General features: G+C 37.7%; 1 protein-coding gene across 5 annotated transcripts in view; it reads left to right on the top strand.

Moving 5' to 3' along the window:
• The first annotated feature begins 542 nt into the window (after positions 1–542).
• LOC149084895 (lactosylceramide 4-alpha-galactosyltransferase-like) overlaps positions 543–23,230 on the top strand; it is a 59,200-nt gene continuing 36,512 nt past the window's right edge. For 3 of the 5 annotated variants that reach the window (XM_089232631.1, XM_089232630.1, XM_089232627.1), the window contains exons 1-3: positions 543–1,016; positions 6,662–6,846; positions 11,506–11,718. In XM_089232631.1, coding sequence (XP_089088757.1) covers positions 11,528–11,718 — 191 coding nt within the window. In that variant the 5' untranslated portion in view covers positions 543–1,016; positions 6,662–6,846; positions 11,506–11,527. Of the gene's footprint in view, positions 1,017–6,661; positions 6,847–8,439; positions 8,480–11,505; positions 11,719–16,540; positions 17,004–17,089; positions 17,154–23,230 lie in introns of those variants that run through there. The other 2 variants (XM_089232628.1, XM_089232629.1) reach the window with 2 other exon arrangements.

The following is a 23,230-nucleotide window of genomic DNA, read 5'->3' as shown; positions in this document are numbered from 1 at the left end:
TTCACAAGATTTTGAAGTTTTCATTTCAAGAGCTCGCTAGTCATATTTGACCTTTTTTTATGGAAAAATAATTTAAACACTTTACGATCAAGGACGTAATATTGCATCCAAATGCCAGTGGAATAAATTAAAAAAAGTTCTGTCTGTTTTCTTTCCTCTCTCCTCATCACCGTGAAGCTTTGTTGCAACCATACATAATAAAAGTAGTTATTTTTACCTCCGCCATGTGTATCCTTTTACTATATACATCTAAGGGCTCAAGAGAACAGGGAGGTGAGGGGAAAAGAGAAATCTACTTCGTACCTATTCTATTGTTTTTAAGTACTATAGATAATAGAGAGGAAGGAGAGATAAAAGAGTATAATAGATAACTCTATACTTATTATATATATATATATATATATATATAATATATATACATATTATATCCTATACTTATGTATTATACTATTTTCCCTTTTCCCTTCATTTGTTGTTGTATTTTTTTTGCCTTACTTTTCTACTTTTTCTTTCTCTCGAGCGGTTAGGTTAGGACAAAGTTACCATATTTATCGCCCATTCATCAAACAGAGAATTTCTTGCCAATCGCTTGTAAGGGAATCGGTTAAACACCGTCTAACCTACGTCTTATTGCGTTTTTTCCTTTATAATCCCACACAGCTAATGTTTGTTTGGAATCAGTGCTGCCGGACGCGACGTCACACTAAGGGTAAGAAGCATTCTGTCTGATATCAAGTTTCCAGTGAGTACTTCGAAAATTCATTCAAAGGATAAGACAACAAAACCACTATGAAAACAGGTTTTAAGAAAAAATTACCCTGCTTAGAAAGTGCGAAAAAACATGGTGTGCGTATTTTCTTTTGAAATTCGACTGACATCGCCTCCTCGGATTGCATCACGATCATCTTTCCCAGCGCTATGGCTGAGAACCGATTCCTAAAGGCTGGACAAAGACATTCATGCTCCAGCTGGAAATTAAACACAGAAGGCTGGTGTACTTGCCCCTTGGTTACCAGGTAATCATTTCTTTTTTTAGAAAAAAAAATTATTCCTCTTATATATATATATATATCGTTTCTGGAAGTTATATTTTTTGAAGAGAAATGGGGGGTGAAAATACTTAGATAAGTGTAGCAAAATTGGAACAAACCAGTGAAACTTATCTATTCAACGTTCCACGGAAAATCGGCTTTGTAGAGATGACTCTTGACGTAGGTCAATGAATAAACTCGTGTTTAACGTAACTAATATTCAAAAACATGCGAGTTCTATTATTTAAGCCAATGTTTCCTAAACTTTTTGATATCGTGGACCCCCTGTGATGCCTATTAATGACCCGCGCACCCCGTGTAGCTTCCGAAGATCAACTTCGATGCCCCCCCCCCTTCTATAAATCTCAAAATGTAATGTTTTTCTAATTTGCATATCATAAAAAATTGAAAAATTGCAACTTTACAGCTCAAAACGCGTCCTTCATGAATGATAGTAAATGGAAACGATCCTGTGGATCCCTCACAGAATAATTACGGACCCCTCTCGGGATCCGCGGACCACAGGTTGGGAAACACTGATTTAAACAACGTAGTAAGCACAGAAGTAAGCGATGAAATCAAATGCCTCAAAAGTCAATATGCCTCTCGATATGAAATGATTTAGCTAGCATGCGGAATTTTATCGCCGGAACGTAATTAAGTATTGAGAAATATTGTATAAACAAAGTACACTATACAGCAAAAAGTCACCTAGCACATTTTTTCGAATTTCTAGAGAAACACCTGACAAATTGTTCTGTCATTTCGAATGATGATTCAACTACTGGTACCTATAGGAGACCGACAAGGAATTTAATTAAAAAAAAATATTTTTGATTCACCCTACATCATAAGAAGCTAAGAAACTGGAAATGATTTGTAACGTTCACAAAATATTTTGCTTACTACTGTATGTGACACTGGCAACACCACACTGGAAATATATTTAGTCTGGTGTTGGCCAGGGGCGGCTCCTGAAGGAGGCACGAAGGAAATTTAATTCTTCTAACTGATTTGATGCTAACTTAATACCATTGAATTTCTTTCTTTTTTTTTCGAATGAATTTGATAAATTAGAAAAGAAATACTTTCGGAAGCACTGATTAAAAAAATGTCCCGTAAAATACGGGTCACATCGTGAAGGTTCGGCGGTGCTTCCACGGAAAGCAACGTACTTTTCTTTCCTCTTTGGGTGCTTTCCGTCCTGTGCCGAAAGGAGATACTCCTGGTAGTAGAAACACGAGAGGAGGGAGAAAGGGCATGGTTAGCATACGGGTAATTACGCTAGTTTCGACCGCGCCCCGGATAATGATGCTGTCATCTAACTTCTATCGTTTAAATCTGTTGTATCTTTTAAGTTAAAATATATTTGAATATAAAAAAATAATATATATATTTATAACTTTTAAATTTATCTTTTATGTAATATTGAGATAAAATATTATATAAAAGAAAATAATCCTATAAATATGGTGACCATACGTCCAGCATTTCCCGGGACAGTCACGGTTTTCTCTTTGTAGGATATATATGCAGTTTATATATATATATATTATATATATACTCTCTCTCTTTCCTTCTAAATTTTCTTTTCCCTGTTTGTCTGGCCGTCTCGACTTTTTTGCAAAAATGTCCCGGTTTTTCACGTATTTTCAATGAATTAATTTTTGAAATCAAGGATTAAAATTATCTTCCCACCTCAGAGAGTGAGATTACGATACGACTATAAATAAAAATATCCATATTTTGTCTTGTTCTTCTTTAATCACTGCAATTTGCAGTAGTGCTTCATTTCCGGCGATTGGCGATTTTTTAATGATTTTAACAACAGGTGGCAACTTTGTTTACTTTTGGCATCATTTTTGGCGATAATTGGCCATGTTCCGTATTTCCCCCTTTTTGGAAGCCCAATATTCCGTACTTTTTTCGAGTAAATTTGGTCAGCCTACCTATAAATATACTCATTTGCAACCGGGAGCAGAATTATCCGGGAAGCTGTGAGTTTCTATTACTGAGACCGAGTAAATACGCTTTCTCAGTACGTAAAAATCCGTTTACATATTGATGCGTCGTGATACGAGACAAATATCGAATTCTGAGGAAGGGTACAAATACATTGCTCAAAACAATTAGGGGAGCAAGCAAAAAAGTGAATAAAACCGTTCGAGACAGCCACGTATTGGCATACAATGGATAGTACACGCGTATCAATGCGCAATACACAAAAAAGACGTAAAAAAATTTGGAATTAAGCTTTAATTCTTTGAAAATATGGAAAAAACATGAAAAGATTATTTAGGGCAACAATTTGGTTACATGTAAACGATAAAAAAAAGTACTGTTTAGACATGATGCATGAGTTTTAATAGGGCGTGTGGTCTCCTCGAACAGCTAAGACTGCTGCACACCTGTTTGCCATGGATGCGATGAGGTTATCGATCAGACTTTGGGGAATACTGTTCCACTCCTCAAGAAGTGCAATCTGCAAGTCTCGGACAGTAACAGGCGGCCTTGGTCGCGCAGCAATGCGTCGTCCGAGCATGTCCCGAACATGCTCGATTGGATTCAGGTCAGGAGAGCACGCTCTCCATTCCATACGCTGCATTGTTTCAGCTTCAAGCATGTTCTCCACCAGACGAGCTCTATGAGGTCGGGCATTATCATTCTGGAAAACAAAGGAATCTCCAATGGCTCCAGCGTAAGGGATGACATGAGGTCGCAGTATCTCGTCTGCATACCTTCGTGCCGTCAAAGTGCCATTCCGAATGATATGCAGGTCCGTACGTCCGCCTATGCTGATTCCACCCCATACCATCCAACCAGCTCGTCTGTATTGTGACCTTTCACGAACGAATGCGGGGTTATTTCGAGTGCCCCTGTCCGTCCATACCAGAACACGTAGGGTGTCACACTCCAGACTGAATCGGGACTCGTCTGTAAACAGCACTTGGCTCCAATCATGTTGCTTCCAATCTTGATGTTGAGCAGCCCATCTTCTTCGGGCCGCACGGTGGCGTGGGGTCAACGGAATGCAGACCATTGGCCTACGTGCATAGAGCCCTCCCTCATGAAGCCGATTACGTACTGTTTGGCTGGACACCCTTCGTCCTGTTGCCAAGAGCAACCATCGTTGCAGCTGCGTAGCATTCTCTGTTCTGTTTCGACGGGCTGTTAACCGTATATACCGGTCATCAGTTGCTGTAGTGGCGCGTGGCCGACCTTGCCCTGGTCGACGTCTAACATTTCCTGTTTCTTGGAATCGATTCCACAGCCTTGCAACATCACTTCTGGCGACTCCAACAGCGTCCGCGACACTACGTTGTGTTTGCCCGGATTCTAGTCTGCCTATAACACGCCATGCCATGGATTCCGGTAAATCACGTTGTTGAGACATCCTCAAGTCACCTTGTCTCAAAAAAAAATACTGCGCAATCGAATTTCACAGTTACGGCAGTAAAACAGACGTTTCTGCAACATCCCGATTTCTGCCCTTATCTCCTTTTTCAGGTTTTTGACGTCATGAACTTTGATTTGCATATGAAGTTTTCTTCTTCCGTTTCCTGCTAGGCTTTAAATAATGGATGATTCATTTTATGTTACTTATCGGTATACATCTTTGCGTAATTTTGTTAAAACCATGTGCTCCCCTAATTGTTTTGAGCAGTGTATATTGAACTAGAATCAGAAAGCAGAGAACTACATATATGTACATATCCATTCAAAGTAGTCCTCTGATACGTTGGTCTTTCTTTCTGATCAAAATTTATTTACATTTCATTAAATTGCATTAAATTACACTATAACATTTCATTTTGAACTGATTCTGATCGTAAAGCTTCATTGATGCTTCGATGACTTCATGAAAACTGAAGATGGTACGTTATGCTAATCCTATCAGGAAATTATGGAGCCATACTAAAAAAAATGAAGGTAGCGAAATACGCAAACCAGCTACTTTTCAACACGAGTACTGAAACCATGGTCGAGATTCGATCCAGATACATGTAGAGCATGGTTTCCCAAACTTTTTGTTCCGTCGTCCCCTTCATCATAAAATTTTTCTCTCATCGCCTCCCCCAACTCAAGTGATCCCATCGATCCTATGTTAAATCTGTAGCTTCTATCGCCCCTCCCTGGACCGTTCCATCTCCCACCAGGGGGCGATATTGTCCACTTTGGGAAACACTAGTGTAGAGCATGCATCTTCAACCTGTTGCTCACGAGCACCCCGATTGCTCGATGCTCGTGTCCGATTTGGTGCTCGCGAGCACTTGAACGTTCCAATTAAACACTCATTCAAGGATTGAAATCATACTGATTCCTTGCATTCGTATGTCAAATTTGCCGTAAGGGTGCTCTTCTTCTGGTGATGGGTAAAGGCACGCGACTAAAAAAAGGTTGAAGACCTCTTTGTAGGCAGAGTCATCGAATCAATGCCTTGATACATGCAATCCACGATTAAGACCTAGGATACCCATCGTACAATGAATTTTTAAGATATTAGCACGTGCTTTCCCATACTGTAGAAACATACATGAAAGTTATTTTACGTTTGCAGAAACGCTCTCTTTTTATACCGGTAATATTAAGAGATTGCAGAATTCTAAATTTACTTACATAAAAAGTAGAGGATGTGTATCACTTAGTCAAAGAAGTTGACGTTCGTTTGCATAAAGATATTAATGTAAATTGTGCCGCTGTGGTGGTCGAGTGGTTATAGTGCCGGACTCGTGATGCGAGGATCCGGGTTCGAACCCCACAGTGGTGGTCGGCTGAAGTTGGTTTTCTGTGGTTTCCCAACTTCAAGGCGCAAATGCGAGCCGATCTCCCCGTTAAAAAAGTCTCGCCACAGAGAGCAACAGTCCTACAACGGTAAATCATTCAACCATAACACTTCACTCATAGTTAGTAAAACTTGGGGGCAGATGACGGCACTACACATAACAAGCATTACACAGAAACAAACTATACGTCAGGTTGCACTACACGTACACGCACATTCCCGCATTTACCGATTCGTTGGGGGGTTCCGCGGGGGGGGGGGGTGCATGTGGGGTGTAGCAGTAGTAGGTAGGGGCTCGGGGATCCATGATGTTCTTAAGTCAGCCACCTCGTTGGGCAATTTGCCTGTTGTGGCGTTGTATTTGTAAATATCAGTTTTTAGTCCGAAGTTTTATTTCTTTTAAATAAGTTTCAGGATGTTCTAATTTTTTTAAACAAAAAGCAAAAAGTATTTTGACGTCTTGGTGGCATTCATTTCATTTCAAGCAAATGTTTATCTCACTTATATTTATGCTAAAAAAGAACATTTTAGAAATTGAAATGAAAATTACAGTCCTACTATAAAACTGGGTTTTGCAATTTCAGCATTTCATCAACTGTGTTCGTAAGTTTCTGAGACGTTCCAATTTTTTGAAGAAAATAAACAAAAATAACGTGTACATGTATGCTGAAAAAAAACGATGTATTAAAATCTCATCTTTCTATCACGTGCGTTATAACTGACTATTCTTGTATAGGCTTATATTTACCGTAGGTACACGGATATAAATATTCTTTCCTCTTGAAATGTTGTTTTCTTTAGAAGTAGTAGATAATATTAATTGTTATCTTAATTTCATTCTTTATAGATCTCCAGTAGTGTATGACAATATGCTTGAATATGATGGGGGTGACTGAGAACATGCAAAGGCAGTCATGCTCATCGGACTTGGGTTACACCCACCATGACCGGAAGTGTCTTGGCAGACAAAAATGGAAGACCGGATGTTCTACCGACTCGTCAAGAGATTACTCTCATACGCGATTGGACAAGGTAACACCAGATTCTCAATAGCTCATTTGATCATTTCAGTCGCACCACGGTCATTTTCTGCACACGAGGGCTGATTAGACCGGGACCTACAATTTATTGCCGATTCCGAACGGCAGGCTCGTTTTTCATACTCATCGAGAGGTTGGTGCGCTAACCCCTCGATGGGGACTCCCTGCGGTAGCAATTTTTTTCTGCGGTCAAGTCACTGTTTTTTGTTGTATCCCTGTGTTAGGAAAGTTAACTGACAAGGACGAACCGGGTATCGAACTCGCGACACCTCTAAACATCCTTTGGTACTTTAGGCGAGCATCTTATCGACCGGGCTACCGCGCCCCATTTTCAACAGCAACCCCATTATTGGTTTGCCTAGCAGAATAGTTGCGATGCTATCCTTTATACAGGAAGCACTGAATAATAAATGAACATAAGCACTGAAAAACTAAACTAGAATTTGTTTTTATTCTATAAAGAAGTATCTCTGATATTCTGATGACTACAAAATTTGAATAAAGTATAAAAATTAAATAATATAGATATAGATATACATAAGTTACTTAGGCTTTAGACACCAAAATTTAAAAAATATCCACTACTAAAAAATTCACATGGCCAGAGGCAAATTTATGGTTTAGCTTATTGTAGGCTACGAAATCTTTGCCGATATTCTCTCATCCTTGTCTAAGTTTCTTGACAATTTATTTCGTAAATTTGCTGGGCTATACCCCGCTCAGCCTGTAAACATGTCTTTGTTTCTCTCTTAGTTACTTTTTCCTCACAGTTCCCCTCTAGACCTGGTACCTTGCATTCCAGGTCACTTTTTGGCAACTCACATGCTGTCACATTGTTTTGGTCACTCACGAGCTTTCAAAATCTATGTCACTCGTTTGGCCACTCACCCGCTCAGTCCCCCTCTTTCTCTGGGCAGAGGCAGATCTGTAATTTTGTGAATTTCTGCGCCCTTCACCCATTGTACTAATTTTCTTGAACACTCATTTCTCGAATTTGCTGACCTGGACTATAGACCGCTAAGCCCCTCTATAAATACGGCTCTGCACATGATATCCTGCTTTTGACAAACCTTGCCGACAAACCGTTTTTATGTTCTCATCTAGTAATTTTTCTGGAACGGTCAAATATGAAGATAAATTAAGAACTCGGTTTCTTCTCTCTGGCGCACCAGAAACGGCTTTAAAAATAATTTTTTAAATAAAAGTGGCCCGTTATATTTTCTCTTTACAGGGTAAGTGTCAATAGTGATGACTCATCAACAAGTCAACAAGAGCTGAAATGTGAATTGCGTGTGTGTGAATTGATTTGTGTTATCTGGCATAATTGAGAGGTATCCGACTACTTTCGAGAGCACTTTTCTATAAAACTGGGTATTAGAGTGAACTTCAAGCCTTTTTTATAGAAAGCGTCCCAAAATGATGAAAACAATTATAAATTTCGGACTACCTATGTCATTTTCTACGAAAAAGTCATTTTTATTCAAATTTTAAACAAAATTCATGTGATATTTCAAACACGATTGCAAAAAATTCAATGAATAGAATATTTTGTTATTTTCACAGTACATTTAGCTGGTAATGATGCAGGCTATGAACCAAAATTTAAAGGATTGTATGATATGCGCGTAAGTTACACTCAAATCTGTTAATGTACGAGTGAATTACACTGCTGGCCACCGTAAATGCAACACCCTGAAGGAAGCACACAAATAATATGAAATTTACAACATGCATTAGCGGAGGTGAGATATGCAAATGATTAGAATTTCAGCGCAGACGCACATCACGCGCGCCTGTGGCGCCACTTCAAAGCGCTATTTAAGGCTTGGAGATTTCGACGATTTGAAGTACGGCAATTGTGTTTTTCTTGTGGTTTTTTCAAAAAAACGATCAATTATGCCTCGTAGAAAACAGCGATCATCTTTTGATCAAGTATCCGAGTTCGACAGAGGAAGGATAGTGGCCTACCGAGATTGTGGATTATCTTTCAGGGAAATCGGTAGTCGTGTTGGACGAAACCAAACAACTGTAATGCGGATATGTGATCGTTGGATGCAAGAGGGTACGACGGACCGACGTGTTCGATCGCATCCACCTCAGTACACCACTTCACGTGATGACAGGCGTATTGTGCGTATGGCAGTGACGGATGGCTCAGCCACATCACGAACCATAGTACAGCACATTCAGTCTGTACCGCATCATCCAGTGTCTGCGCGTACCATTCGACGCCGTTTACAGCAGAGTGGTGTGTCCGCAAGACGTCCATTGCTTCGCCTACCCTTGACGCAGAACCACAAACGTCTCCGCCGCCAATGGTGCGATGAAAGAAGGATGTGGACGGCACAATGGAATGAAATTGTCTTTACTGACGAGTCACGCTTCTGTCTGCAACACCACGATGGTCGGATTCGAGTCTGGAGACACCGTGGAGAGAGGATGCTGAACAGCTGCGTTATGCACCGCCACACTGGTCCTGCACCGGGTATTATGGTATGGGGCGGTATTGAATATCACTCTCGCACTCCTCTAGTACGCATTGCCGGTACTTTAAAAAGCCAGCGCTACATCTCCGAGGTGTTGGAGCCAGTTGTCCTTCCTTACCTTTAGGGCTTGCCCACAGCCATATTTCAACAGGATAATGCGCGACCACACGTGGCACGCATTGTCCAAAGGTTCTTCGTCAATCGCCAGATTGAATTGCTTCCCTGGCCAGCTCGCTCTCCGGATCTTTCGCCGATAGAAAACATGTGGTCCATGGTTGCTCAACGATTGACCCAGATTACATCCCCAGCTGCCACACCAGATCAACTTTGGCAACGCGTGGAAGCTGCTTGGTCTGCTGTACCCCAAGAACACACCCAAAGTCTCTTTGAATCAATGCCGAGGCGTGTGGCAGCGGTGATCTCCAACAATGGCGGCTACTCTGGCTACTGATTTTGGCAGGAACCACACTTCACAGAAGTCTATAAATTTAATCATTTGATGCTCGGTCAACATGTTATCTACAAAATAAATATTGTTGCGATATCTCTTGTCTTTCTTGGTGTTGCAATTTGGGTGGCCAGCAGTGTATTTGAAATTTCATTCTACATATCATGTATAAAACACTGTAATTAGAGAAACATTAGTGATAGACCTTAGATTTCGATTCATACCCTTAACAATATATAGCACAATATTATATTGAAATTTCGAAATGATACAACGAATATATTTTTAGAAATAATGTTTCAAATTCTAGTAAAATTCAAAATTTCATTCTTTGTTAAATGCGTGTAAAGTTTTTATTCACAGATTACTTATATGTAAAAACGCAACACTAAAGTAGACGTAATTTCAATTCTAAGTGTCTTAAAAAAAAAACAATGCTTATTTTGGAATCACAAAGAATAGAGCTTTCTTTAAAAAAAAATTAAAAAAAATAAAAATCTATATTTTCTTCCAAAACGACGTTTTCAACGTATCGGATACCTCAAGAACGGTAAAATGACTTTAGGATAAAAAAAATAACGATCTTTTGTAAAAGCGGAACAACATTTTTATGGTCACGCACATTACATTTAGTACCCGACACCGCCCAGCGCCCCTCATCCGGGACAATGGCTGAAATTGACAATGGTCGATAGAGCCTGAGCGGTGCACGGTATGAAATGAAATGAAATGTTTTTTTCTTCCTCGCCGCTGTGGTGGTCGAGTGGTCATAGTGACGAACTCGTGTCGCGAGGTCCCGGATTCGAACCCCACCGTCGCCACAGTGGTGGTCGGCTGAAGTTGGTTTTCTGTGGTTCCCAACTTCAAGGCGCGAATGCGAGCCGATCTCCTCTTTAAAAAGTCTCGCCACAGAGAGTAACACACCTACAAACAATACAAATGTAATTCAATCATAACACATCGCTCACTTCACTTCTGAAATATAGATGGAGACACTGAAAAATCAAACACAACCCTACATACGCACTCAGACTCTTAGGTACACACACACATTTACACTTCCGGCACAACTCACTAGGTAGTAAATCACCCATAGATGGTGATAGACCTGAGTTGTACTCGGTTTGAAAAAGAAAGGTTTCTCTTCCTCTCATTAGCCTTACCAGGGTCCCCAATAGTCAAGCACTGTCAGCCTCCCGCAAGAGACTTTGTCGCGAAGCGCAATCGAATCTTTTGCGACAGTTTTGCGATCTAGTTTTCAGTATTGTAAAATGCTGAATAATTTTCTGATACTGTAGATACAGTAAGTCTTAATTCATGGGCCCACCCGAGCATGGCCTGGGGGCCCACAAGAGAAGAGAGGGGCCTCAAAAAAATGCTATCTGGTTGAAATTTTCGAGAATTTGCCTAGTAGGGCCTTGGAAAAATCACTTAGCCCGGGGTGCCCATGGTGCTCTTAAGATGGCCCTGGATCTCAGTGGCGTTTGATAGAGCAGCGTGAGATGATGACTTAAATTGTGATTATATATATATATATATATATATATATATATATATACTTAACTAATTTCAATCATCCTTCTTTATATACACACGAACTTAAAAAATTAAATTTTTTTTATTTTTATATTTTTGTAAAACAGCATACACAGAAGCCATAATTGAGTGTGAATAAAATTTATCTTTTATTTTACCTATTTATTTATTTATTTATTAGACGATGAAACTGAAATTCTTGCATGGTCCAGTTATTGAACGAAAATATTGTGAAAGGAGAAGTAATCGAATGTGCACGATACCCATCATGTTTCATGATCAAGAATCACACCCAGCATGGCCAGGAGTTTTTCGGCAGCCAAATTACAACCAGGCCGGCTATTCCACATTCCCGTTTGGAGGTGGAGCTTACTCTCTCACCAGAGTGTACCAGGTAACACCGAAAACCTAATAGATAACTTCGTTAATTATTTGCCCAGCAGGTTATCTTAGTTTTTGTATATTTGCATTTTTTGCATGTTTGCTCTGTTTTTATATTTTTGTATTTATTCATTGCTTTTTTTTTCACTTTTTGTGCTGTAATATTTTGTATACAGGCAGAGGCGGATTTAACGGCGGGCGCCCGGGGTCCCGACTTCTGAAGGGAACCGAAAAACCCAAACTTTACACTTTTTTCTAATTCAAGGTGCCCGATATTTTCATTTGCGCCCGGGGCCTCAGCCAACTTTAATACGCCACTGTATACAGGGTGTCCCGTAAGTCTTAATGAGGCCTTTATCTCATCAACCGTTTGTCGTAGAGATATGGTTTCTTTTTAAAAAAATTCTCAAAATATGTTCAGAAATTACTCTGTGCCAGTTTTGAGAGTGAAAAAGCAGTGTGTCAATAAATGAAATAATCTACATTTTTATACGGACACCCTGTCCTAAAAAAACCAATAAGAAAGTTATTGCTCTGTCTCTCCCAAAGCAAACAAAAAATTTTCACATTCTTATGTGTAATATTTGCTGCGATATTTTAATTCAAAAAATTAGAGAAAAGTTGGGAAAGAACTGCATCAAATGAAGGACAACTCTTCTTTCGCTCGTCTACGATGTTCTGGCCCACCTGGTCTCCGATTTGTGAATTCAAATATCTCAGCGAATATTACACTTAGAAACGTGAAATTTTTTTGTTGGCCTCATTAGAGACAGGGCAACAACCTTGTATTTGGATTTTTGAGAACAGTGTGTCCGTATAAACATTTAGATCTTTTTTTATTTTGTGACACACTGTATTTTTGAACCCATTTTTATCATTTTTTAAACTGAAATCATACCTCTACGACGAACGGTCGAATTAGAACTTCAGTCGGACAGGACACCAGTATATGAAATTCTATATACGTATATTTAATTGTGTTTAATAAAGTTTTCTTCGACCCGGTCTAGCCCCTTGACAGGGAGAATGGCTAAAATTGGCTACCGAACACGGTCCAAGCTCAGTGTTCGGTTTGAAAGAAAGAAAGGTTATCTTGATATAAGAAAGGGCACTCTATTTTCACGGGTAAAAAAAAACAAGAATGCGTAACCACTTGCATACACTCTTTCCCTTTGTAAAATAAGCTACTGCCATACCTACGTAATAAAGCTAAAAACGATATTATATGGGCTTTAAACTGAAAGCGTCCTTTCACAATCAATAATAGTTTAATAGGAAAAAATTAAATTTTAATCAGAAATTTCCAAAAATCTGCTGAGAAAGAAAAGGGATTCTTTTGAAAACATTGCGGCCCCTGAAATTTTGCTTCCCGGTGTGACCGCGCCTTGCGGAGATAGACTTGGAAGTCTGGGGGGGGGGGGGCACGGTCATTATTGCTGGGCCCCCCCCCGTATCCCGCCCATGCCCTAAGTCCGGCCCTGCTCCTGACGGTACTTAAAAGTACCACTTTCTTTTTAATCCCCCAACATCCCTTACATGCGTTGCTGGGTGTTGGTAATTTGATGTATAAAGGCTGTATAACTACTTTACAATTACCAGGTGACAGCACAAGTGTGAGATTACCAGTTTTATACATATGACAATCGTGGCCCTCACATCCTGCAGCAAGACCCCCTGGGCTGGGATCTTCAGGAAATAGTTTTAACGGGCCCAACAACAGTGAATTTATAGTGTGAAAAAATTACAAAAACATACCCTGACCCCCGGGCTAGAGCCATGTCAGTCCCATCCTTATGGAGGCCATGCGCCATGATGTTAATTAATAAAATTCAGTTAGATATTTCGCCCCTGTAAAAGTGTTTACTTTGCTGCACTTTTATGTATTGCAGTAAAAAAACACTGCTTTTTCCACAAAATGTTCTAACAAATGTATAAAACAAATTAAGTTTCCTTTGGTGGTAAAATAAATAAATATTCATACAAGTGTGTTGAATAACACATTTGAATTGATATTTTTTAACTTTATTGTTAGAATATAGTGCTGATGAAACTTTAAAAAGTATGAGATTAATTAATTAGTTGTGTACTAAGTAATTTTTTGAAAAAAAAATCATTATATATACACAGATGCTGTCACCTGACCACATGACTCATTGGCTTCACTAGCACCATTTCCTATTAATGTCATTCTCATTGCACATTTTAGAACTGTGCAGAATGTATTTTTGTTTTTAGGTTTCAATTAGAACTAAAATGGCCAACGAAAAAATTTATATGATAATTATTTAATTTTTTCATAATGTGGTAGATAAAAGGTTAAAATATAGTAAAACCGAAATATTTTTTTCACAAATGGAGACTGTCAGTTGCTGTCAGCCAATAGTTAAATGCTGTAAAAGCCCTTTTCGACAGGTCTCAGAAATGTTTCCGTTAAATAAGAAGTGTCCGCTAATGAGAGAATGTCCGCTATGGGAAATTCCAATGAATTTTTCGCAATTATTTGAGAAAATTATTCGTACCTTAAAGGCGAGGTGCATGATTGTTTCCGCATTGATCCCCGCGTCTGTTAAGCGTACCAGGGCTGTCTTAAGAGCATCCTGTCCCCTCCCCATTCGGGCAAAATAATTTTTCTGAGGCCCCTACCTGGGTGAGACATGTTTAGTTTCGAAAATTCTAACCAGATCTCATTTTCATGAGGCCCCCGATCAGTGCCCGGGTGAACCCAAGCGTTGAGACGACACTGAGGGTACCCGTAGTGTCGTACGGGTGCCCCGAGCAACGGGATGCATTTTTGTTTCCTAGTTACGGCCCTTGTCCCACAATTATTTTTGCACCAGGCTCGCGTCTGATAAGGGCGACCCTGCTTATACGGTATCATATAAGCGTTTCTCATTAAGTTATCCGACTGCATTTGAAACACCATTTTGCAAGAAAATATCGATTCTTATTTTTCATGAAAGCCCCATTTGTTGTGATTCCAAAACGGTGGGTAGAAAACGGGCCTTGTTTTGTTTATATAACGCTTAGAACCGAAGTTACGTCCACTTTAGTGCTACGTTTTTACATAAAAGTAATCCGCGAACAGGGCCTCTTAAGTCATCATGGTCCCGAGCCAAGTGATGTTTCTGATGCCCTACGTGGCGAACTCTCGAAAATTTCAATTGGTTCTCATTTCTATGAAGCCCCGGGCAGTGCCAGCTATAGCAGATCTGCTATAGTTTGTGTCCGCCTTGGCTCGGGTTGGCCCATGCGTTAAGACGGCATTGTCCGTGAATAAAAACTTTAAACGCATTTTACACGAAGAAAGCTATTTTTGACATTTTACTTGAGTTTCAAACATGATTTCTAAAAATCTATTGATTATATCATTACAACTTTTAATATGATATTCTGTCATATAGCCTATTTTTAAGGTTTTGTACCAAAATATAAGGTCTATCACATATTTTCCATACAATTCATTAAATTTTTACCAAACCTGCTAACTAAAAATAAATTTACTGTAAAAAAAACACACACACACATTCATTCATAGAATTTTTTGCAATCATGTTTCGAACATTACATGAATTTTGCTCAAAATTTGACATAAAAATGTCTTTTTAAAAAATATGACATAGGTAATTGAAAATTTATTATTGTTCATCATTTTTTTTTTTTGAGGCACTCTTGATCAAAAAATTTTATTCACCAATTTGTGTCCACGAGTATTTTTTTCCGAAAAAATTTACAACACACAATATGTTCACGTGCTTAAGCTGTACTCAAATGGAAAAAAAATAGCTGTACAAACTGAACCCTCGGTTTACGAACAACACAATATGATTCGATTTACGAACTAGTCCTGGTTTACAAACACTCAAGCTGGGGTAAAAACAAGCCTTACAAACGGACCAAATCCAGAAATAGCATATTTTAGACATCTGTGGCCACATGCCAATTTTTTTTGGTTGCATAGACGTAAACTTGTATCCGGCCCGTGTGTCCCCTCCCAACTTTTGCCACCATCTCCATAGTAACCTACGGAAATATTAGGTTTGTGCCTCCCCCCCATTATTTGAATAACTTTACGCCTATGGTTGAGGTTGAATAAGTAAATTTCGTCGGAGTGAAGCTCCACCACCTTCTCCCTAATATGACTTCTGTTCACCATTCCATGTATCAACAGTCGTTTTAAACGTTAAAAGAGGCTCGATCCACCAAATAATTTTTTTAAAGATATTTTACAAGAATATGTGTTATAGGATTTACTAATACTCTAAAGAATTCTGAAAACATTATTTTATACCCTACATTACATTTGACAAAGCTTTTCAGCAAGTGTCTTACAGAACCATAAATTTGGCTAGCAAAAATGTTGATTGCTTCGTCAATAAGATTATGGATGACAACGAACATGGCCAAGTCATAATTTTCATTTCATCATGGTTATTTTTTCAGTGTTAGTTTAATGAAATTTTTGGGATCCCAGAAACTGATTAATTCATCTCGATTCCTACATTAAAGATTGTTCCGTTTACGAACGGACTTCAGGATCAAATTAAGTTCGTAAACCGAGGGTTGACTGTAGTTGGGTGATCTTTAACAGAGGTGAATGTTTTAATGTGCGAATTGTGTCAAAGAGAGGGCAGCACAAATCTGTACAAACAAAAATTTCCGTTCTTGTTAATTTTATTACAGTGCTCTGTACTATATCAATAACAATTATTTTGGTAATTGAATTAATTTGTTCAGCATCATCTTTTAATTATTTTTATCGAACGAAAATTTTATCTTTTGTATATGCTAAACTCTCAGGATATATTTAACTTCTATGGACTAACTACATAACTTCTATAGCTGTTGCTAAAGTCAAGCTAACAATGCATCGATTTGAGAGTGATTCCCGAACATTATGCAGCGGCACATCAGGGTGGCGATGTGAGATCGGTCTCAGGGAGTCATATGATAATTTTGCTGATAAAATTTTCTTTGAATCGCGGTAGAGATTTTACATCAGTCAAATTTCCGCTAATGAATACGAGGCCAAGATATGACATCCCTCGCCAACGACTCAGCTTTATTTCCACAGTGTTCAAAAACTGGTGGCGACAAAAATGTATATTTAGCAAGAAGTTTGGCGTCTTGTGGACGTAAATATGCGGGTAAATTCGACAAAACAAGACTATTTCAGTAGTTGCCGCAACGTGAGCCACAAGTAGCACGTGAAATTAATCCAAGTGTTCTTCCATTACAAATTCGTTAAATTTTTTTTATTTTAGAATCAGCATAATAAATCAAATCTTTCCAAATTTCCAGGTAACTTTATATTTGTCAAAAATGTTGCAGTAATATATAAACAAATAAAAAAAAAGGAGCAAATTTTACTAAAATTCATTTTGCAAAAAAATAAGGAATGAAAAAACTGAAACTGACCAGTATAAAAAGGTATGCAAGAGGTTTTTCAAGGTATGTGTAATCCTGATCTTATAATTTTTTTCATTTAAACATATATCTCTCGTTTTACACTTCCACAAAAAGTGGAGGGCTCAGAATGTAATATGATTATCAAGTAATTGTTTTCTTTTTATTTATATTTAGAAGAATAAAATTGGGCTACCCTGATGTACTTGGGGATGCATAACTGGGAGAGGGGTACCAAGAATTTCTTCAAGAGAAAGTTACTAACCTTCAGAGCATTTCAAAGAAACAAATTGATTCAAACAGCAGTGAAAGTTGTTTTTTTTTCGATATTGTTTTCTTTTTAGAAAATGTTTTAAATTTTTTACTGTTTCACGTGAAGTGCAAAGGCCCCACCCCCTTACGAATGTCTTTATGGCCCGCTCCCCCCTAGTTGCAGCCCTGGGTGCTGTGGGTTCCAAGGGTCATTACTGGAATCTTTGTTTGGGTGGCAAACAGGATTTTTACCCTCCACCACTGTAAAATTTGATGATTTTATAATGGTGTTTTTGTTCCCTCCTGCAATTTTCCACCCCTTAAAGTTTTCCTCCTCTGGCCCTGTGGACACCCATAGTATTTTATATAATGTAGATAAACATACCTAGTAATTTATAAACAAATGAGAATTTCCTGCACAAAACTGAAGCTGAGTACCCGAAGGTCTAAAACACTTCCAATACTCATGTACGCTGGTGTATGGAGGGTGTACGCCTATGCTCACGTGTGTAATATAATGCATACAAATTACAAAGAAGCTGAGCAATACTAACTCTGGGCAGCCACAATGATTGTCTTAGAATAAATTAAATTTCATCCATTCCTTCTTTTTTAACATAGAAGCACTCGCATGACCAAATATATTGTTCCTGATGTTCAGGGGGTTATTTCCTTAAACTGTTCAGCTCAATCTCTGTCAAGCACAATGTATCTACCAAGCACATAACAAACTAGTTATGTGCTTGGTTATTTATTAGAGGGCTCAGTCATATTATATTTTTTATAACCCTTTAAGACCAGGAAATTTTTGAAAACATGAATATTCAAGTATTTCACCCACACGATTGAGCTTGGTCTTAAAGGGTTATAAAGTCATATTTTTGGCATTTTCGAGCTATTGGTTATATTTTAAGCATTTTTGAGTGATTGACCATATTTTAGGAATTGACAGGCAATAGATAATTTTTTTATCACAGAGAATTTTAATCTATGGGCATTTTCTTCAAATATGTAGTTATGCACTCACAATAAATTCTTGTCTTTTCTGTTTTTGGAAATAAAAAGCTTTTACATGTCCAGTATTATTTTTTCTCTGAGGATCCTTTTGCTATGTTTCTGGATGGCGTGCTAAGCACTTGTAAAAGATGTTATCCATTTGGACACTCAAAATCTTCAAGTATAATGCATTTTCATCATGTCTAAACACAGAGTTCTGGTCAGGAATGGTAGACTTCACTTTTCCTATAAAACTCCAAAGTTTTATAACAATGTTTTTTTGCATTATGTTTTGAAGTCAAAATAATTTTTTAATTTTTTCCCTTAATATTGCCACTTCCTCAAGTTTGGTAGTTGCCCCTCTTTGTGGCTATGTCTAAAGTTGAATGTCGAGAGTAAAAAATTCTTAAATTTTTTCCAGGACTTTGGGAACATTTTTAGTGCTGATCATAGGTGGAGATAGACTTAGAAGTCTGGGGGGGGGGGGGGCACGATGATTACGATGTCAATTCATATGTACATATATACATTATATCAGTCGCCTCCACCTTTGACGCTGCCCCCCCCCCTGTATCTCCGCCCATGGTGCTTATGGTATAGCCACTGTGCGGTCATGTCAGCATTGTGAAGGATTCACATTACTAAGACCTGGGTTCAAATCTCACCAGTAAAGCAGTGGTGGTTGGATGAAATTAATTTTCGGTCATTTTCCAGCTTGGGTGCAAATGTGAGTCCATCTCCCCATTGAAAAATCCCAAATCAGGTCCTACAACCATGGCTGCAACCAAAAAGGAAAATTGACACTGCCACTCAAGGCAAGTGCCCATTTTGGCATCCCTTCTTCGCAATTTTCAATGAACAAAAAGAAAACTTGGTGCCATTTCTTGTCCAGTGCACAGAGCACCAAACCCATATCCCTGCTCTTCTCCTAGTTGCACCCCTGCTTACACAAATATTCAAGCATTACACTCCACTCATTGAAATACCAAGACTAGTTAAACTTATTAATCGATAAAGTTTTACGAATCTGAGTGCAAAATATTCTACGATCTACTCCTGTTTTAAACAGAATATGTATCAAGACAAGATGATGAAAACCAGAGAAATGTAAAGCTTAAAAATAATCCCTGAACTAATCACATTACAGAATTGTGTAGACATTATCTATTCAAGAAAATTGTAGATAACTAGTACCATGTCTGTTAGCAGAAGACAGAGTTTAGACTATAAAACATCCCACAAATATTTTATCCTTATTTATCACACAATTTAACTCAATACCAAACGCATTGGTGGTAAAAAAAAAGTGCCCTGGGAAATACACGAGAATAAAGGGAGATTTTCTCTAATTCAACACCTTTGCATTTCCCAACAAAGTACTTATAAACAGGGTTGGTAAAAAAACCGGGTTTTTTTGGTTTAAACCAGGTTTTATTGGTTTAAACCGGTTTTTTGTTTTAAATAGTATTAACATTAAAAACAATAAAATATCTGAAAAATCATTCAAACTTCCAATAATTAACTAAAATAAAATGTTTAATAATGTAATTAACACTATTCCCATGCTAATTAATCAATAAATATTTATTACATTTTAACAAAAACCAACTTTTGCAATTTAATTATTTTTTGCTTAACTCAATGGATTACTGTGTGTTTGAAAATTCTTTTAATGTTATTATTAATCATATAATATATAAAGGTTTTTCTCCAGTTACTTTCAGTATACTTAATTAGGAAGCTATTTTGCAAAAAGTAATAAAAATTAGGTGAATATAATGTATTTAATGAAGCATAAATAATGCAGATTAATTAGCAATGGTTTACGATATATGGGGTGATTATAACTAAGGTTCTGATTTCAAAACACTGTAAAAAAAGAACGATTGTCAGAATGACTTGAAAATTGACATGAATATTCCTGAAAAAATTCAATTTTATTTGATAAAGGGGAAAAAATACTTAAAAATGTAAAATTAATGATATCATGCAACATGTGGGAAATTTGCCCGCAGAATGGAAACAATAGATGCCATAATGGCAGAATGATACCTTAATTATAACATTTCACAATTTCATAATTCATGGAAACATCACAAAAAACGAAGTAATTGAACAAATAACTACAACTTACTTAAGAAATGTTAAATATGTTGTCCACCGCGTGTTCTGGCTATGAGGTTGAAAGCACAAAAATTCTTGTTCAACAACAGAATCAAAGTATGCCCCATGGTCATAATGTGGATGTGCTTGCAATTCAGCTTTATTAAACCACTTAATCTGACCACTGTTTATAACATTTTGAGGTATCCCCACAGCCAGAAGTTGCAAGGGTTAAGGTGCATCCTGTCAAAATGGGTCTTCAGCAGCTGGTATTGCAATGTGCATCTTGATAGAAGTTCTATCCACACACTGATGCTGTGGAAGTGCCGAAATGATGTGGTTGCACAAAATAGATTATACTGCTGGCCAAGTACAGCATCGTCTACTTGCACATTTTACACTTTTTGCTTTTGCGAAAGAAACTTCCATTGCTTCAGGAGTATCCATGCAAATTTTCAAGTCATTCTGATCAGTACTTATTGTATAGTTTTGGAATCAAAACTTTAATTATAATCACCCTGTATATAGCTGATTATTTTTCGGAAATATGTTACTACTATACAGTAGAACCTTGATTAATTGGGCTTAACAGTGTGTGTGTGAAAGTATAAAAAAAACAACTATTGAGAGAGAATATTAAGACTGGGAGATATACAGTAGGAGATGTGCTACTTCTTATGGGAAAGAAAATGAAAATGTATGTGAGGTAATGTTAGAACTAGTACACTAGTCTGTCCTTTAAGGACAGCTGGTGTCTTTATTGGATTATAGGACCACCTGCCCCTAGCATGATGGTGCCACTACTGTAGCTGCTTCTTTGTGAAGGGAAAAAAAAACCCTGTGAGATAATACACCATTTTATTTACATGTGTGATGCAATCCTTATTCATGAATTTGCTACAGATAGAGCATCAGAATGTAGCCAAAGGTTAGAAAATGTTGTAAGAATGAGAAATTTAGGCTTTTATATATAACTTTAAATGACTAAGATACTTCATATGAAAAATATATATATATTCTGGCCACTTTTATGAGACTTTTTGAAAAAAACCACTTATAAAATCTTATGTCATTTAAAGATATACCATCAGAATGTACCCCAAGGATATAAAATGTGGTAAAAATGAAACATTTTGGCTAATAATGAACCAATATGATATTTTCAAGGAAAAAAATTTATATTTAGGCAACTTTTATTTGATTTTTTGAAAAAAACCACTTGGTTAAAACCAAGGTTTAAACCATGGTTTAAGCCAACGTGGTTTAAACCAAACAACCCTGCTTATAAAGATCTTTAAATTACATGCCACTTGGGGTCGACTAACTTTTCAGTCTGAGGAGCCCAAACCTATCCTTCACAATAACTCAAAACTTATTCACAAGCCAAAAAGTTTTTTTCTCTTTTTTTTTCAAGTAACTACACTGTATTCTTTTCTTAGTTTTACTAAAGAGCCACATGTATGTACCCACAAGAACCATAGTTTTCCACCCCCAATCTATGAATCTAAAAAAAAAACCATTTTTTTTTTTAAAAGAATTTTAAATGTCATGTTTTCAGATAAGTAAGGACCTCCCAAAATCTAGTTGCAGTAGGAAATCATTCAAAGCACGTTGAAACCAAATCTTTTCACCATAAGTCTTTCTATTTTCAAGAAGTCTTTCTTTTGCAGAGTCCTGCCCAGGGGCAAATATTTTCCTTAATCCAGTCCTGCTGGTTTTTATACAAACAGAATGAGAGCTAAAAATAAAAAGAGATGTCCAAACATGCCAAAAAGCAACAGGATAACAAACAGCACAACAAACCTATGTGAGAGCCACAACCTAAATTCTGCTATTGTTATAAGTATATATGTATTGAGATAGTATAGGTCAGGCCAATTTTTCTTGGAACTCGCCTGTATAAAAGCCCTTACTTATCTTCTCATACATCTATTTTCCACTTTGTGATAGGGAATTCTTCAAGCATCTCAAACTTTGTCAAGTGGATCAGATGTTGAAAATGTTGGAGACAGGGAGTGGTGTTTATCAAAATCTATTCTAGTTTTCTTATCACTGATTTTAAGCCGGCAGGGCAGTGTTTCTCAAAGTATGTGTTGTGGCTCCTAGGGGTCTTGCCTACCTTTTGTGAGGGGCATCACGACGAGCTGGAAATACTGATGTGTATGTATGTGCCTATTTATGCTTTGAAGTGGTTCTTTTATGGATGTACAATATCTATACTAAACTATTTTGAGAGCCACAGATGAACTATGAACAGGGCAAGGGAGGCACGAGCATGACCCCCACAAGGGTAGAGCTGACGGTACCAGCCCTGGTGTTCGGGATGATTCTTAATTTTTTTTTTTCAAGCATAAATTCATCATCAGAAGGCCCTTGAAAGTCTGTGCTGGGGGCTTGCAAGACATCCTAGCCACTTTGCTCCAGGATGTGGGGGGGGGGGGGGGCATGGCTACGAGTGACAAGTTTGAGAACTTGTTGCACTGCAGTTGGGTGTGGAATATAGAATTTGAACTAAATCCACAAAAATAAAAAATAAAATTTTCTTTCAATTTTACCGATATTTAATTACTTTTTTGATGGAAACTTCTTATTTTCTTGGTGTGCATATGTTTTGCTAGTAAAACACAAACAGCTAGCAAAATATGGAAAGATCGAACTTCTGTAATCTTAGTTCTAGAAATCATTTGAAATTGTACGTAAGTTAATTAACAATAACGACAATGAATGAATGAACGCCAGAACTTTGCCACTGGACTTATCCCGTTGCCGAG

This window comes from Pholcus phalangioides, unplaced genomic scaffold, assembly GCF_987345545.1.
Source record: "Pholcus phalangioides strain wild (caught in Gottingen) unplaced genomic scaffold, Ppha-v1.0 ptg000007l_1, whole genome shotgun sequence".
NCBI lineage: Eukaryota > Metazoa > Arthropoda > Arachnida > Araneae > Pholcidae > Pholcus > Pholcus phalangioides.
The sequence above is the reverse complement of the archived record's forward strand: the minus strand, read 5'-3'. Positions and strand labels throughout refer to the sequence as shown.